This window comes from Ixodes scapularis, unplaced genomic scaffold, assembly GCF_016920785.2.
Source record: "Ixodes scapularis isolate PalLabHiFi unplaced genomic scaffold, ASM1692078v2 PGA_scaffold11__112_contigs__length_91849675, whole genome shotgun sequence".
NCBI classification, from domain to species: Eukaryota; Metazoa; Arthropoda; class Arachnida; order Ixodida; family Ixodidae; genus Ixodes; species Ixodes scapularis.
Window position 1 is genome coordinate 51593681 of NW_024609837.1, and position 18849 is coordinate 51612529.

At 47.3% G+C, this 18849-nt stretch overlaps 1 protein-coding gene across 2 annotated transcripts in view; it reads right to left on the reverse strand.

Annotated features, from left to right (window-relative positions):
* Positions 1–646: 646 nt before the first annotated feature.
* Positions 647–18849, reverse strand: part of LOC8053997 — a 67897-nt gene continuing 49694 nt past the window's right edge. For both annotated transcript variants that reach the window (XM_040211913.3, XM_040501512.2), the window contains 7 exons: positions 16254–16338; positions 14743–15001; positions 12762–12846; positions 12001–12182; positions 7682–7754; positions 6037–6114; positions 647–1966 (listed from right to left, as the gene is read on the reverse strand). In XM_040211913.3, the coding sequence (XP_040067847.1) occupies positions 1868–1966; positions 6037–6114; positions 7682–7754; positions 12001–12182; positions 12762–12846; positions 14743–15001; positions 16254–16338 (861 nt within the window). In that variant the 3' untranslated portion in view covers positions 647–1867. The remainder of the gene's footprint in view (positions 1967–6036; positions 6115–7681; positions 7755–12000; positions 12183–12761; positions 12847–14742; positions 15002–16253; positions 16339–18849) is intronic.

Consider the following 18849-nt stretch of genomic DNA (forward strand, 5'->3'; position numbering starts at 1 on the left):
GCGAACGTGGAGGATTTCTTACGAACAACATTCTTAACAAAGTCTAAAATGTAGTTTCGGGTTCCTTCAAGAAAGAGGTCAAGTCGCCGCTTTTTCCTTTTTGTCAAAAATAACGTTTAATACATGTAGACTCAGCTCAACACCAGGAAAGGAAACAGATAGGCCTAAGGCTCTCGTATGTACAGGAAAAAAGAAAAACGGGAGCGATGAGAAACCAATAGGAAGTGGGCGCGAAACTCGACGTGGACAAAAAGGATGGGTTTCACTGGTAAAAACCACTGAGTATTATATACACTGACTGCTGCTGCTAATGTTCTTGATGCAATGGTGGGTGGTAAACAACTGAGGACAAAAAAAAAAAAAAGGATGCGATGTGAACATACGGTGGTGCACCATTTTAGCTACGCTTCCAATGGTTATGCATACAAACATCGCGTCCCTACTGCAGACAACAACGACGCGGGCCGACCGATCGCGGCCCGCCCGACTCTCAATGAGAAACATGGCAGTTTGGAGTGCGGCGAAATCCCGCGCTCCGGTGTATAAATGCGTCGCGCGAAACTGAAAAAAATTCGCAACGACCAAAAGAGAGGAAGAGTGTAAGGTGGGGAGAGAGAAAAAGTATAAGGGAATAAATAAATAATTCTGGTGCCTTTTTATCGCTCTGCACGAGAAAAAAGAGCGCTCGGCGTGTGCGGACGACGACGGTAAAAGTGTGCACAATAAATCCCCCCCCCCTCTTCCCGACAAGAAAAGATGCTAAAGGATCTTACGTTTGTGCCACAAAGACGGATATCCGAAATAATTCGGGTTCCGACGTCGTCGACTGGCGACGACTTTCAATTGTGCACGAATTAAAAAATTCTTCGTTTTGCCCCTTTCGTCTACCTCTCCGTTTAATGCACAATCCATTAAGCAAGTTTCTTTTTAGTTATAGTTAAAATTTAAAACCGATTCTTTAATTTATCGCTCGATCCAGACACTGCCGTCGTAGTTTTCCGGTCGACAGCAGTCTGCGTCTCTAGTGCCGTCCGACAATCTTATGTACGTCGATTGAGTCTCGAAATAGTGTTTACACGTGTTCGCATACTTCAAAATCTAAAACGGTCGTATATTAATCTGATTTTGTACTTCCCGCACGCGTGTAAACACGAAACAAGCTAAATGAGAGAACAATTGGACAACATAATTTATGCGTGTGCAACGTGCGGTAAAGAAAAGACAACATGCTGTCGTACCAAAAACGAAAAAACTAGGAGGCATCGTAAAAAAAATGACTCGAGGCGACCCAAAAAATTCATCGAATGAACTCGTCGGGCAAATGATGGCTGGTAGCCGCTGTACAAGAAAAAAGAAAGAAATGCAATTAAAATCTGCCGATGATGATTCTATGATAGTCCGCCGACACGCGACTCCTCAGGGACTCTGAGAAGATAAAACGTAGTGCAGTGGGGTTGCACGGCCATTGGGACAAAGCCAATTTTTAGGTCTCGAATATCAATAACCTCTAGCATTTTTAAAATCCTGTGCCTTCACATATGTATATATATATATATATATGTAGCGTATACATGTTCCTTTCTAAAAGGTGCCGCTTAGGCATCGCCAAAAAGCTCCCCGCCACCCCAAATATTCCGGACGAGAGTCCCGCTGCCGTGACGTGTCGTTGCAACGTTGCGGTGACGACACAGTCGTAAAGTTGCGGCGGCAACATTGGCGCAATGTTTCCGTGACGTCGTGGTTGCAGCGTTGAGGCGACGACACTGCCACGACGTTGGGGTAGCGTTGTCACAACATTGAGGGCCAACGTGGTCACAACGTTGAGGGGGCGACACAGTCACAACGTTGCGGTGATGTTGCGAGAGAGCTACCGCGTTGCCTCGAGGATCTCGCTGGTTTTTTCGGTGGCTGCAGAGGCTGCCAGGCGACGCACCACTTTGTCCAGGCGTTCTTTCTTCACCTCCCTCTGCGATGGTCACAAACGAGCGACAGTCACAAAAGAGTGGTCACCAACAATGGATAGCATCTGTCACCTGCAAATCTGACAAAAGCACTCGCTCATAAAAATCTGGAGTTTGCGACTTCTAGAGCGCAGCTATTAGGTGCCCGTTCCCGGCTTGACTGGCGTTGCCGTCGGCGAAACTGCGTGTTGCATTATGGGACGTTTCCCATAATGACATCACACGTGACGTCACGAAGGCCATTCATGAAGGTAATGACCTTCAGTGAAGGTCACGACCTCCACGAGGGTCACCAGTGACGTCACGAAGCACGACCTTTACGAGTGATGTCACGACTGAGGGGGATGAGGGCAGGGGAATGAGAGGAGGAAGGAGGAGGAGAGGGGCATAAACTCCTCCCCATACCCTCCCCTGCTCAAGAGCTCTGCTCTAATTTGGCATTACAGGGAATTGTAAACGTCTTTTTTTCTTTTTAGGAGGTTACGCCACAAGAATTTAACGAGAGAGTCTGTAATGGGGGGGGGGGGGGGGGGGGGGGGATCGATGGCTGAGGCTGTTACACCGGAGCGCACGGAGCAAAAGCTTGCGCCGTAGAATCCATAATTTCTGGGCTCAATCCCCGCATTTGCCCATTTCAATCTAGATGAGTATCTGCAGGTGTGCAGTTGTGTATCACTACCGCATGATACATGTTAAAAACTCCAGGCTAGCAGTCGTACTGAATTAGCTAAATTTCTCACCCACGGCGTAACCCAGCGTCACAATAGCAGACCAACGCCGTCTAAAAACGAATGTCGAATTTGCTTTGGTTTTGAACTGTATGATGCAATTTCGTAACCAAATAAGGATGGAAGACGTACCAAGATTACGGGTCGAAAAAGTCGGCATATTAGCGAACTCGCGAGGCACTGCGCCAGCTTTATAAAGATTCGCAAACATTCCGAAAATATAGCTGCAACCCTAAAACTGCAACCACTAAAATGTGATACTTTTTTTTACTCTGCACGATGCTGTTCCAAGATGGATTTGGAGTGGAAACCAATGCTACCGTTTGTACCAGAAACCGCAAGTGTTGCCTTTGGAAATATATGCATAGGCTTTTGGCGGCGGGACAGTTTCCCGTTTGTCCGGATGACATGCGTGCCGTATGCTGTACGCCAGTGTATCTGAGGTTAAAGCTACGCTGGGTTTGGAAGTATTGGAACATCCGAAGGCAAAAATTAATATTGAAGTTGTTTTTATCAGATTTATTATAAGAAAACTGTAGTGATACGAAGGAGTCTCTCTTTGATCCATCACACGTTTCAGCAAGGTGCGATAATTCTAGAAATTTTCTTGAATATCCTTGTAAAACAAACAGTTAATTGTAATTTCACTGTAAAAACAATCAGAGAGTGAAATTTGCTATCAAAGGAAGAGCTAAGCATCTTGGACAACAGTATTTTTTTCTTGTTCGTATAACTAATCGTGCAAATATCTGACCCTTCCATGTTGTTTCTTGCCACCCCCTACGATAATGCCCTTGAGCCACTGTAGGTGTTCTATGAATAAGTAAATAAATGAAACCATTACTATTAAGGCACATAATTTGTGTGTACTTTCCATCAAATAATTTACCTCATACTGCAACTTCAGCAGCGTTTCAATTTGCACGACGGCATAAATGGCTTCTATGAATTGGTACTTCTTTTGTACAAGTGATATCTCTTCTCCAAACTGGACTCTACACACATGGCCAGTTTCTCTCAGTCTTTAACTCTTGTTCCAAAGCTCTCAAGGTACAGCCAAAGCATGACATCGAGGCAGGTTCAGCTTTTGTAAGGTCAAGGCCTGCCTGATCGTAATATTCAAGGTCCAATATTACATGAAGTCTGTCAGCAACACCAGCAGTCTCTTCTAGTGGAATGACAGCTATAAACACAGTGAACCTTTATGCAACGTCTGAGCAGCTTTTCCCCGTGTTACTGCCACAGATGTGCCCATCAGTTGAATGACGGAAGTGAACAAAACTTGCTCAACTTTCTTGGACAGAAGCTTCTAAAATTAAAGGACCGAAAAACAGTCCTGAGCTTGTGTGTCCCAAGCACACAATGAACATGAGGGGAGCGGCAGAAAATTCTCTTTCAAATATTTTTGACAACTCGCTTTTGCCATCAGCCTTTTCCCAAAGTCTAGTTCAAAATCCAAAATAGACAAATTAAACTTCAAAGAGATAAAACAATGAAAACAGGTGGTGTGCTAGACTCACATAAAAGTTTATTTTACAATATTATTAAACATTATTTTGCGTGTGTGTGTGCTCTAGGCATGTCAATGGAGACTGCCATGGACTGAGGGGCTTGCTGCAAAATAAGCCAGAAAAATAGGCACCTGCACATAATAAGCTCAATCTTTCATAAAAGGCGTGTTATAGTGGTGGATTTCACCTTTATAAATTTAAAGGCATAGATCCAGTCTCGCGAAAAAACTACAACACCCTCAACATCCTCAACGACGAGCACCGACGCAAACCGAGTCGTCCAAGAGCCGAACCCGCGGCGCCATCTCCCGACGGGCGCTCGAAGCGCTTAAATGAAAGCAGACGCCATCGCCATCTGCTTTCTGGGCCTGCCGGAAGATGGCACCACGAGCGTGGCACTCGGATGTCTGCGCCAGAACCCGCCATTTCAAAACAACAAAAAAGTTCTGACGTTTCGCGAGAACACAGTTGCGTCTTAAAGGGGCCCTGCAATGAGTTTTTTACTAATTTTTAATTTGCACCGAACCTGAGCGCACTGAACGTAATAACTTAATGAAACTTTTCTTTTCTCGAATTTTGCTTTATCTTAAAAGTTAAAGGCAAATAAAAATGACAAAAACGAGCAAAAAATAACCTCCTTCATGACGTCTTTGGTTGCTTGAGTGGCCGTGAACTAGAGGAGGAATAGCGAGCTCAGCGAGTGCTCACAGCTGCTGCACTCCGTGTCAACGGCGCGAGAGGGCACCACTAAAGCATGTTCTGGATAGGCTGCATGCAGCGGGCAGCCAGAGTGGCTCCCATTGCATTTGCTGTGCGATTAAACACTAATTCGGCATGACACTTCATTGGCCACAAACGACACCAAACACGGGGTAAAGATCAGTTCAGAATGGGAGCCACTTCGCGCTGCCATACCGCGAAATGGCCAAACCGCCAGACAAAGCTGCTCGCCGTAGACCTTCGGAACACTCGGAGCCGGTCGGATCCCCCAGTCCCTACGACCGCAGTGCCGCTGCGTGCATCCGGGGCCTTTCCGTGTCTGCGCCTGATCCCACTACTCCTTTCTAGTATGCGCCGCCTTTTCCACCACTTGGAGGCAGGTATGTCGACAAGTCATTTCTTGTTTCCGTACTTTATAAACTGCATTTGTTTCTTTTCTGATCTAAAATACTGAATCAAAACTACTTTTATAAATAATTGAAACGGTTTGCGCCACTTATATTTTGTATTTTGACTAAAAAGAAGCTTTTAGCGGCTCTGACCAGTAGTAAGATCCGGACCAAAGACGTCACATTTTGCGCGCTTTCGGTACCGCGGGTCGCCCTCGTCGGTGGAGGAGGTTTCTGCTTCATCCGGTTAAAATATGACGCACTGATATTTAGTTACTCTTTCCGTGCCCGCTGGCTTGCCCGAACCCCAAGAGACGTGGAAACCACAAAAAAGGTAGACTCTTAAATATGATTGCAGAGCCCCTTTAAGAAACACAGGGTCAAATCCACCGCTATAGTACACCTTCGATGAAAGTTTGAGCTTGTAACGCGAAGGCGTCCAATATTCTGGCTCATTGTCCGGCGAGCCCCCGATTCATAACACGTTACAGCGGCACCTTCTGCTCCAGACTGTAAAAAGAGCCCCTAATCCATCACACACGCTCGCCCGGCATACTTCCGCTCTCGCCGCAGCGACGACACGTCGCAACGTTTCCGTGACAATGTGGTCACAATGTCGGAGGAAAAACAAGATTGTAATGGTGGGGTGGCATTACGACACCACTGGGGAGGCAACGTGGTCACAACGTCGCGATTACGAGAGCAAACGCAAGGATGGGGCACTAACGTCGGCGCTGCTCGTGTCCGCAAAACCGGCGACCCGCGTCCGGCTCCGCTTCTGGTACACGACAGGAACGCTGCGAGGCTGCAACGGACAACGAAACGCAGCTGTAAAAGTCGCTCTTAAAGGATGTTATAAAAAGTAATTTCACAAACTAATACAGACGGTAATTTTGTATGCGTAATCGCAACCTTTTCCTTGGCAGTTCGCATGCATGCCAACTAGTAATATACCTTAAAAAAAAAAAATGTTGACCGCCATTATGAATGTGTGCATCAGGTAGTAGCGTGCACCACTTAGCTGACAACGGCAGAGGCAGTGAAAAACATCCAGGTTGCATGCCCGTGGCACTCTTGGCTAGGTGACGCAATCTGCCGCCCAATATTTGCGCTCGTTTGTGAGCGTGCCACCAGTTTCTTTTTACTATTGTTACCGATCACTAAGCGTGGCAGTAGGGTTGGCAACAAAGACAAGGCGATGCTGGCACGTGTAGGACTAGCTACAATGAGAATTTCTCAAAATTTCCGGCATTATGTTTATCCCCCTAAAGTTTGTTATTTCCCTACTCGTACACTTTGAACTGACCTTCGAGACGAGTACCGGGAACCTGTTAGTAGCAGTTCTTTGTATCGCACATGTTTACCACATTTCTCGGTATGCTACGATCACGGTAAAATAAAATGTGCTCAGTAATCCCACTTACATAAACGCCAGAACGTTCTCACGAATTTGACGGGGTGGGCTATGTTTCGGTTATTTTCCACTCGCAGCTATTTATCTCCAGAAAGGGGCTGGGCATGAACGTTGCTGCAGGTCGGATACTCGTGACAAGTATAGACCTACGTTCCGATTCATTTTAAAAGCACCTTGTGACGACGAGAGATTGTTGAGCAACGGTCACTTGCGAGAGATAAAAGACATTGCCGCATTTCTGCTTCGATACGGCACTTTGCTCACGGTAGAGCTTGAAGCAGTGCTGATCTTGCCAATAACATAATTTTGGAAACTGTAATTGGTCAAGGTTACAAGTTACCCCAAAAATAGTTACAAGTCATTTCTGCCGTTTTTTTTTTTTTTGTGGTCTTGAAAGAGGAAGTACTTGAAATATGCGAACGAACGAATCGTAACGATCAAATTGGAATAAGGGTAGCAAGGGGACCTGGAGATTGAATTCCTGCCCCGCCAGATTTTGTCTTTTGGCAGTTTTTTAACCTTTATTCCAAATAGTCCGCAGTCCCCGAGCATTTGGTACGCGCATGACGCCGACGTAACTTTAGTCTACATGAGGCAGGCAGCGGTGCATGAGACTGTACATGCTCACTGCACACGCTCACAGAAGGACTAAACTTTCCTCGAGCATTGGCGTAGCCGAACAGGAAGGAGAGATCTGCACAGTTTAACTAAGAAACAGTTACACTCACTGGAATTTCATTCCAACTTGGGAAGCATTCAGTTGCCGAAATTGTCACTAATCAAAGTAACTTCCATATTTTTTATCGGTTATTTTGCACCTCTACTAGAAAACTAGCGTAACGAAGTGGAACATTTCTTTTTATCCGCGACGACGCTGCACGGCATTTTACGTGCTCAAAACGCAGCTCGGAGAGCGCTTTCGAGAACACAATGCGAACATGACTGAGTTCGTTCTCACCGAGTACGTCCTCTTGGGGGTGAGCTTGGTCTCAAAGACGTCGAAGGCGTAGCTCTTGGTACAGACTGGGTACCTGCAATGGCACGAGAGACCGGCCCGGCGTTAGTCCCGAGAGTTTGCTTCAAGAGGCATAGCTGTTCAGCGATCTCCAAGGTCTCTAAATGTCTCTAGTGCAAAAACCACATTTTAATGCGTGGATGCATTATAACTAGGGTTCCGCGGTTTCGGACAAATCCAATGAGTATGCCAGTGATGTGATTGCTGTGCCAATTGCACCAAACTGCGCCAAGGGGCTAACTCTGCTACATCCTGCTACATTTCGCCGAAATACGGCTAATCTGCGCCAAGCCTGCGCCAAAGGACAAATCTTGGTCGCCTTTCAAAAATGAAACTAAACTGAGACCCGTAAGCGAGCATGCGTGAGCTAGGTGGCACAAGACGCCGCCCGATATAAAGTACCCTGCACCAATCGTCTATTCGGTCTTGCATGATTTTTCCCGCCGTCTCGCTATGGTCTCGCTTTGGTGGCTACCATAGCAACCATAGCCTCGCGTTTCGCGCTCTCGTCGTCTCGGGAATCTCGTATCGCGTCTTTTTTTCTTTTTCTTTAATTTTTTTTAGCGATAGACGTGGGTGTGTGCGGACGCTCCGACGTTAGTTAGTGTGCCGGGTTTCAGACATGCCGTCATGCTGTGAAACGAAACCAGGTTTTTGAGTGGCGAGAATTACTTTGTTAGCTGAAGCGCTCGCAGTAGCCGTGGTCGCGCGACGTCGTGGGTTGCCGTACCCACGTCGCTGCAGATATGGCGCTTTCTAAACAGAAACGCATCGACATTCCTGCTCTTGTTTCAATCATACGCTGCTATAAAAATCCCTCTTTAACTCAATGACTGCTGCGTCGAGGTATTGATTACCTAGGTTTCTCTCGGTGAACTTTCTTTCGAGAGGGACCCCGGTACGTGAAAAATCTGCCGCAAACGAAATTTGATGACTAGAAGTGAGCTAAAGCAAAGAAGGCAATGTCTCCACGCTAAACCTGCACAGCGCGTTTGTTTGTCTCGAGTTCATTCGTTGCACAAAGCACTCCAAGACTTTATGACCCTGATTCGCAATGTCTTGTATCGTTACGCTCAGCTTCTTTTTTTCTGTGTGTTTAGCCTGTACCTCGCCTGCTGGCCTGGCAAGCACGTGCCGCTGGATTGTTTATTGTCGTATGCTGGACAGTTACATTTTGCATACTATTTTGGGAACCAGTTGGCGACGGAGCGGAGTGGCATGGTTTCGGTTTCGGTCGAACAGCCGTTGTCTCCGCTCGCGCGACGAAGCACCTGTAACTGCAAGCCTGCCGAAGTTGCCCTCACGTGCATGTGAACATGATTGCACGAGAGGCACCAGCCGGGACGTTTGCAATTCATTGTTTTATGTTTGCTTACTTTTTATAAAAATCTGCCACGTTGGGAACCAGTAAAATAATAACAAGTTCTTTTTTTCGTTTTTTCAGGGGTGGAACTCATGAAATGTGCTTGGGAGCAGCCACGGGAGCAGCTGACACAGCTGTGTTGGAGCAGGTTGGGAGCAGTTAAAACTACGTTCTGGAGCAGGCTAGGAGCAGCTCAGATCAGTTTTCATTGCACTTCAGCTTGTGCCTTAGACAAGCACGGGAGCAATTTCAATCGTGCTTGGCAGCACAGATGAACATGACTGGTTAGGGACCTAGGTAGATCGGATAACAGTGTAACAGATGCGAAAACTTGTAACTTTGTGAGCCTTAATGAAAATCAAAAAGCAAGTACCCTATGTTTCTGAAGATAGCGCCCTTCATATTTTCTGAGCGGCTTTCAGCTGCTCAAAATGGAAACCAGCACTGCTTATCGCACAACCCTCACGTGCTCGGCATAGTAATTATATGTGCGAACCACGTGACGTGCATAAGCAACGGACGTGCAGTTGCACAGAGGAACAGGCCGACAAATATCGAGTATATCTTATTGTGCAACTCGATATCGAAGCAGCAGACTACGATTAACGAAGTTATCGTGTTTGAAGCGATAAGTAGGAGCGACGTTAAAGTACGCCGAGTAGATCTACCACTCGCGTAATAGCTGCCGGCCGGCAAGGTTTCGGATCGGACCGCGTTTCAGTTCTATCAAATCACGATTTATCTTGCGAGAATAAGGTTCCAACTTCTAACGATGAAGTACTAAAAGGAATATTTTGCTCATTTGTTCTCAACTGGCTGACGTCCGGATCTCGGATCCCGGGCCGCAGAGCCTCAGGCAATCTGGCGCTTAACGACTCGACCTCACCTCAGCCGACTTGCTTAACCGCTTATAGTTGAATAACAACAATCCAGTCAATAAAACCGAAACCAGAACAAAATAAAAAGTCTTTTGGCGCACGTTTTGCGATTTGGTGCATAATGGCGCGAGGTATTGGCTGTGGCGCAGTTTCTGCAACATGGCGCAGGGTGGCGCAGATACATGCGTCTGGCGCAAAATGGTGGAAATGGCGCAGCCGTTCCACCCCTGTTTTTTTTATGGAATTGCTCTGCAACGCTTACAGCACTGTATACTTGTGGGATGTCTTAGCAGCAAAAACACAAGCAGTGAATTCCGCCCCAACACGTCACACACATCACAACACAACACAAAGTGCCCTTCGTTTGTCCAGAACTTAAAACAAATATTTATTTTTCTAAAAATAAATGCTCCAAAAGTCACTTTTTCTGCTCCGAAACACTGTTTTGGCTGCTCCAAAAGCCACTTTTGCTGCTCCAAAACACTGTCTTGGCTGCTCCAAAGACCACATTTGCTGCTCCAAAACACTGTTTTGGCTGCTCCAAAAGGTGCTCCAAAATGGCTTAGGCCAATCACATCACTGGTATGCAAAACACTCACCAGTAAAATTTTAGTCAACTCCAGATTTATCCGAAAAACTAAAAATTTCAAAATTACAATGGCATTTTTTTTTTTAATACCATAAGAGTTGTTAGAACACAAGGTCAATGGTCCTGAGAGAGGCCACTTTAGTTTCTTCTCAAATTTCGTCAAAAATGTGTTTAGTGGTTTTAAAGTAACGTTTATTCGAGATAGGTATTTGCAAGTTTTGTCACGGGACAATTAGTATTTCCGATGGCAAGAGCACCAATGCCAAATCCAGCTAAAGGAATATCATTTCATAGGGGGTGACCTTAGGGCACTTTTGTGTTTGGATACCATTTATTTTTATTTCAAATTTACAATAATTGGGAGCACAGCAAAATTAAAACTCTGTATTTTGGAGAATCTGGAATCTAGCAAAGACAAACTCTGATAAACCCCAAATTTTCGGCTAAAAACAAACTCCTAAAAACTCCCTCCGAATTTCGAGAAAAATAAACTCCAGAAAGGCGGAACCCCAATTGTAACGAAATTTCCCATTCCCAGAAATGTATTTGTCCGTCCGGGCATACCACGTGGTAGGGCACGTCGGCACATCTGGTTCGGTTACCGCGGCAACAGATACAAAGCAACGTACACGAGCACACGCTCAAAATTAAACCGATGACGACGACGGGATCTTTGCCGTCATCGTCGCGCATCACCGGCCCGCAAAGCCCGACCGCACGGCAGTGCGATTTCCTCCACCGTGTAACGCGAGGAAGACGGAGCCTCCGCGACAACAATGCCCGCAATGGTCTCTGCCAACGAATGCTGTCACAAAAGTCGGAGCCTCGCGTTGCCAAATGACGCAATTCCGGCGGCCGACGCTACGAGTCTCGGCCAAAAATACTGCCACGCGCGTCGGCAAGTGAGTGTGTGTGTGGCCGAGTGGTTACCGCGCTTGACTGTCACGCGGAAGTTGTAGGTTCGATTCCAATCGGCGGACTGACCTTTTATTTATTCTTTCAACTCGGCGTTCTCGTAAGTTCGAGAACATTCTCGTCTGATTGGGTTAAAAATGTTCTACCTATGCACCGAAGGCTCTACCCCGAACGCTCCAAAAACCCACGAGGGTACATAGGGGACTCCGCATGGCGAGCGGAGTCGGTCTCGCCCCAGCGTTCGATCCTGCTGTTACGCTGCTATCGACGCCCGCAACGCTCTATTGTTATTTTCTGTTTCCTTTTTGTTTTGGGCACAAGTTCGCCCCATTAAACGTTTAGTTTGTTTCAGTTTTCGTCGCCTTATCAATTGTCATTCGTGACAATACGAAGGAATGCGACCATTCTCGCGGCGTCCCAACCAAGGGGGAACCCCCGGGTCCCTAGGATCCCAGTTTGAGAACCCATCTTCTGTGCGGCGTCTACTCCACCGAGACGTCCTCGGGGCCAGACTCACTTGGGCTTGGTGATCTTGTAGAAGAGGCGGGCGCCCTTGTCCACCCGGCACTCGCACACGTACACGTCCTTCTCGGCGCAGCCCCGGGGACGCCCCCGGCAGTAGGTGGCCAGGTCCAGGACGCAGCAGGTGCCCACCACGCACTCCAGGGGCACAATCTCGTACAGCGGGATGCGCAGCACCTGTTTAACAAAGGAAGAGATTGGCCACCAATCGGTATTTTCTTGCTTTGGCCCACTTCAGACTATTAGGCGAGATAGTCCAATCTTTGGGCCAAAGAATATAACTCGATCTTTTGCATAAAGCAGAGGGACGCAGAAAACAGAGCGTGTCTTAGCCACTTTTACTTTTTCTGCACTTTTATACTTTTAAATGTATATTACAGTCACCTCACTTGCTTTTAGCAATTTCAGACGTTCAATGGGGATATGGCTCTCTTTAAATCTTGACGGGGGCTTTTAGGCTTGTTTAAGAGGTTGAGACAGGCACAACGCATATTGCGTCTTTTCCTTTTACATCACAATATCATGTGAAGTCATGTGACATGCTAGCATTACCGCATGTTACACATCACGTGTCTCCTCCCAACATTGGGGCGACGGCGTTGACAACGTTCCTGCAGCAACACAAGCACACAGCAGCTGTTAAAGCACCCGCCACGCACCTCTCGAGTCAACCACGACCGTTAGAAAGAGTGGAGAAGAGGGGCCCTGGGGTACACACTACACACAGTATACAGCTTGCAGCGAATCGAGTCTCACCTCGTTGTGAAAAAACTTGCGTGTGGGTTCGTGAAAGGTCTCGTGAGGCCGCAGGTAGTGGTGCCCAAACAGGAACTTCTCCCCCCTGCAAGGATGAAACGAAGAACCGACGACGACTTTACCGAGGGCGTGACTGCTCATATTTCATGTGTTAGGTAGTCACAAACTAGATTTTGTTTAGCAGCGTGTTTGTGAAAAGAAATCGCCTGGCTCGGGTATTACGTCAAATGCAACGAGGGTGCAAGAGCGCTTGACGGTGTCCTTAACAGGCAGCCCTTTCAATCGGAATGAGATGCACTGCGACGTGTGGCACGAGAATTTGGAATGTGTAGGGTTTCCCAAGCAAACCTTCCGCCATAAAACGGGCTGAAAAAGTTGGCGCCCGGATAATAGAAACCTAAAACTTTCACCGAACGTGCACCGAGCAGGTCAGTTTCCCTGTAGGAAATTGCAAACAACAAAAATTGCAAGCAACAAAGGAAGCAACAAATTTGCGAAAGCCGAGGTTGGGCGCATTCGCTGAGGACCGAGTTAGAGACGTTATTTACTTGTGGTGCCTGCCATCTCCTGGCAGGTGCAGTGAGCAGACGGATATAGCAATGTATATTACTGATTCCCGTTGACTCCATTAGGAACAGGGTTCGACTGTACTTCACGCTCTATAAGCATGCTGAAAATTGAATTGAAGAGCAAACGCTACCCACAAATTGTACGGCTTTTCAAAAATATCAAGTTTTTCTGAAGATTCCCGCAGCGAGACAGATTGATAGGTGTTTAAATTTTCAAAATCTATCTAGAAATGGCAAGCATGTAACGACAATGAGAAACATTCTAACTTACCCTCCGGGAGATGACAAGCCCACACTAATGCACATACACCGTAATACTGCCTTTCTACTCATGCTTGCAGGCAATGATGTAGAACTTCCATTTCATATTTTTGTCATACTTTTCCTCTCATCAGTTCCGTGGAATTACCTACTCTCAGTTGTAGCCCTAAGATATTTCAGCATAAAAAAAAAAAAAAAAAAAAAGAAGCACGGAATGCTTCCATTAAAGCCGTCACAGAAGCATTCCCAGCACTGCAGGCGATGCAGCCGGAGCAAGAGGCGTGTTGAAATGCAACGCTGATAATAATAATAATAACAACAACAATAATAATAATAATAATAATTATAATAATGTTTATCATGATCAATTGGGGGGCTAGTTGGTTGAACATGTAAGAGAAGAAGGGGACAGGAAAAGCACTTACTTACAACTGTCAATTTAATAGAGCAAATAAAAAGTCGTGACAATATTTTAAGACAATAAAGTTGCAATATTGTCTTAAAACTTTTTATTTCGATTTCTAAAGCTAAATATGTTGTCTTAGTGGCAGCTGAGAGTTTATTTCTACCTTTCTCTTCTCCTTTTTCACTTCCGCCTTGTCTTTGCCGACATTCTCTATTGACAGTTGTAAGTAAGCGCTCTGCCCTGTCCCCTTCTTCTCTTCTTAGGCATTTGCACTTGTTAATTCACGGTCTTAATAATGTTTATTTGCAGCAAAATGTAGATGACGCCAGAGTCCAGCAGAAAAAGCCATCACATCGACAACTCAACAAAGCCGAAGACCATATGGGCAGCTTCCCCTATGCCCCCCTCCTTTTTTTGTTATTTTCTTTTCTGAAAGACACCCCGGCAAGACTCCACGACGCAGCAGGACCAGGAGATCAAACCAACCTGGCAGCTGGCCGACGCGACCACAGCACTAATAAGAAACCATTTCACGCTTTTGAACTCTAATACAGCGACGCCTCTATGTGCACTTCCGTTCCCCCCAAAAAAGCGTCCATGATATTAGTTATCTTTAATAGGGAGGCGAAAGTGCACATATCTGCCCAGTTTTTACCCGGGAAAGTTGTCTACATAACGGAGTACCCGTATTAAGAGGGCCCGTAGTAACCAGACACGGCTGTGGCGGCAGTTAAAAGGGGCTCGCCTCTCGTTCTTCCACAGCCGCTCCACCCGGAAGATGTCCAGGCTGTTTTCCGGCAAGGAGGCCGCTCCGCCGTCCTCCTCCTCCGCCCCTCCCCTCAGGGTCCGCAGGAGGGTGGTCTTTCCCCCCACGCCCGGCTCCGCCTCCTCCGCCTCGTCCGGGTCTCCCGCCGCGTCCGCGGAGCGCCTCGACCTCTCGCTCCGCACCTCCTGGGAGAGCGGCTTCAGGGGGCTCTTGTCCTTGGCCAGGTACACGCAGTCCCCTGGGCAACCAAGAGGAAATACTCCAACCAAAGCCCTAAAAAGTGTGACCCGACGTTTCGAAACGTGCTTGGTTTCTTTTCCTGGGGCGACTGAATCGTGCGGGGCAGCAGGACCTCTCGTCTTCTTCGTCCGACAAGAATGATCCTTTTCTAGAGGCGGACCTTCGTGAATTGTCTTTGTGGAGTAGCATAAACCGCGAGCGAACCTGGACGGCGAGGCATCGAGGGACTCGTTCAAGCTTCCTAAAGTGCACTCGATGTGGCGCGGCTCCGGCAAAATGCCTGTCTCGAAAATGAAGCTCGGTTCTTGAGGTTTTGCACGGAGTATTTCCTTTTTATTACATTCGCCCAAGCAGGCAGATTTCTGTCTAAAAAGTGCCAGTTCCCCGAGCGTGTTTTGACGAGCTACTGACAGAAGAGCGACGGGACACGTGTCGCTGAAGACTCTCCTTGACGGTTGTAAAAGGATGTAGCGATAAAGAATTCCCGGTTCCTCGCCGTGTCCAGCAAACAAAGTGCCGTGAAATTCTGCAACAGTTACGCCGCCATGTCTAAGCCTAGCGGACTTCCGTCCCACTGAATTCACCGGATGGCATCCATGGGACGCCGACGTCACGTGGCACTATATTCCCGCCAAATTTAGCAAGGAAAGTCAGCAAAGAAGCTTTTACGGTAAATTTAGCGGGCCACGATGCACGTACGCAGGCGGGATTTGCCACGAAGCCTCTGCAATGACGGCCGTCGCCGTGAAAACGAATCGATAAAGTAATTGCCTCGATCTTGCGCGCAAAGTCAGAATTACAAAGACACAGACCAAGGACTGGGACCGTTATCTATGTCTCGCGACCCGACGTTGTCACGCGATCGTGCGACCCGCAGTGCCACCAACTAACCGACCGTCGCATGTTGCGTGACTGTTAGACGACGTCGTTGGAGTCGCGTGCTTCGTTCGGTCCTAATGCGATGGCACAGTATCGAGTGACATCGCGACTGACACGATGCCGCGACACTGTGCAACTGCATGGGAACTCGCATTGACGCGTTTTCGGAACAACGTTGCGCGACACTCTAGTCTAGAAAACCGGCCCACGTAGGCGTTCGCCTTTGAACCGACAGACACGAGACGCGACGACCACATTAAAAGTGGGCGTTCTACGTGGAACGCCCACTTTTAAGCAAGGGCACTTCCCCGTGTCCTTGCTTTGCGAGGACATGGGAAGACGACCACAAAAAAAAGAAGGAGGCGTCTCACCCTGCCGGACTTGCAGGGTTCCTTTGAGCAGGGTGAGGAAGGACTGGTAGCCGCCATTCTGCACAGGAGGACCCAGGGGGATCTCCTGCAAGGGGGAAAGCCGCGAGGCTCACAGAAGTGCTCGCTCGTACGAGCTGGTCCCCGAGTTGTGCCTCAACGGCAGTCACACCTTTAGAATGCACTCTGACCAATCTCTCCCACTTTCGGCAACTCCCGCTGTCAAACGGAACAACCAGGGCTGCTCAACCGGTTAGACCAGGTATTCTCAAACTTTATTATCTTGAAGAATCCCTATCTGGCTCTCTGGCTCGACCGAGAGCCAAGAAACCCCTGCTGGATTGACCGTTGGTATACTTAGGCAGTGTGCAAGTCTACAGACCTTGTGTACATCAATGGGTAGCTCAGATATGCTAAACTGGAAAAAGGTTACAGGACGACGCTTAAGCTTCGGCTTTAAGAGTGGAACGCAATACCTAAATATAAACCCCCGCCGTGCAAGCGTGTCTGCAAAGCCTAGTCAGTAACGTGTCTGGCTCGCAAGCGAAGGGTCGTCGGTTTGAATTCCGTCCGCCTAAACTTCTTCAAATTTTTTCGAAATGAATTACTTTACAAAGTGAAATCATTTGAGACACGCACGAGGTCATGTGGCTGTTACATCATTACCCTATCGGCCAATCAAGATTTTCCTGTCATGCCGCCGACGCCGGGTTTTCTGCGGTACGCGCCCCCTAAAGCTGTCACTTTAAAATACTTAACGGGCAGTCAATGAAACTTGGGAGCTTGGGGAACCGATGATAGTACTCTGAAGAGCCTCGTAATTAAGTGCGATTAAGTGCAATTAATTACACGTGGTGACTGTTTTTGCTTGCACTGCTTTCTTTCTTTCTTTAGCTAGTTTAAACTTTTCTGGCATTTTTGTTTGTACAGTATAGACCACTTACAACGTAACTGCTTATAGTGCAGGACCGGGTATAATGCGGTTTTTTTAAACCACCGGTTCGCCTCCCATAGAACTCCAGGTAATTACATACCGCTTAAAATGCAGGCGCGCGAAGGGAAATACCGGTTATAGTGCGGTTTCTGGCACAGCCCGCTGACCGCGCCGAGGACCGGAGCAGCGAGCACGCTTCCCTGTGCGACACTAGATAACGGCGCGAGCCGCAAACGGCACTCGCGGGGCAAGGAGGTTGCTCGGAGAAGCAAAGAGAGAGGCTTCATTTGCCATAGCGACGGAAGGACGCACGCACGTGTCGTTCATGTGCGTGCGTCCCTCCGCTGCGTTGGAAACAAAAAACCGAAACGACAGACCAATCGCAGGTCGAGAAATGTTTGCACGCGTTGCATGCCAATCGCGGGCCGGCGGCTTCTGTCCGCAAACATGGCGTCGGTTGTGGCGTTCATCTCATCGTTCCACGTAAAAACGCTATCCTTGACAGTGAATTTTCGTTGTGTGTCGCTATGATAACCCAGCACGTACTAGAAGGGAAGATCCACCTACTCGTGCGGCGATGTGGCGGCGCTCTCAAGACGGCAGAAACGCCCGTGTCGTCGTGTTTGTTTACTTCGGCTAAAGTGGTGCTTTCTAAGCATTTCTGTTTTCGAACATCGCCCGGATTTCTTATTTGGAGCATTTCATGCCTGTGCTCAAGTTCAAGGTATTTTTCTGGCGCGTACCGTATGAAGGATGCGAATTTTCACGCGTTTTCATCTCCGGAGAAAAGTGATTAGGGTTAGCAATCCTGAACGCTCGCAACGTCCGTCCGCAACCCGCGACGCCGTTAAAAGGCTGCGCCAGGCAAAAGCCGCTTATTTCTTTCAAAATGTGTGACACACTTGAGAGAGATGTGTACTAGTCTGGTGAAATAAAGACTTTTCTCAAACTAAGCTTTATTTTTCATCTGACATAAAATAAATTTTTTTACAAAGGTGGGTTGTCTCATGGCATGTATTTTGGCCCGAAAAATTGATGTTTTGGTTATAACGCGGTACCGCTTATAGTGCGGATTTTCGCGACTCCCGCGACATATGTTATATGCGGTCTACACTGTAGTGCTGTACAGACATATCATAGGCTTCCAATTGGGCCATTAAGGTGTAAATAAATAATGATGATAATGGTAGCCTAATAATAATAAAAATAATACAGTTGGCTTCTAAGGTCCCAAAAACCACCAAATTTTGGTTTGTAAACATTTGGGGGTTAAGGTTTGGAAAGAATTTGCCTTTGGCGCACCAGTGTGCCGAGCCACCCGGTGAAATGACGCTTTCGTCGCCACAATGTTATTCTTCAAATTAGGGTTACATGAAGTCCCTATTTACCAGTCTTCGCTATACAGGGTGCCGCACTGTGTCAAACTGGCAAGTAACTTATTTCTAACAGCTTCGAAGTAAAGAAAAAGTATTTGTTATAGACGGTGCTAAGTCCAGAAGGCTTCGAAGGCTGGTTCAAAACACTTCAGCCGAGACCGCACCTTGAATCGTACATCTTGTCTCTGTCCCCGTCTATTTTTTTTGGCCCATTTTCCAAACTTTGAGACGAACCAAGTGGCTCGATTAACCCTGACGATGTTACTCTGTGTTACGCAGTCCTTCCACC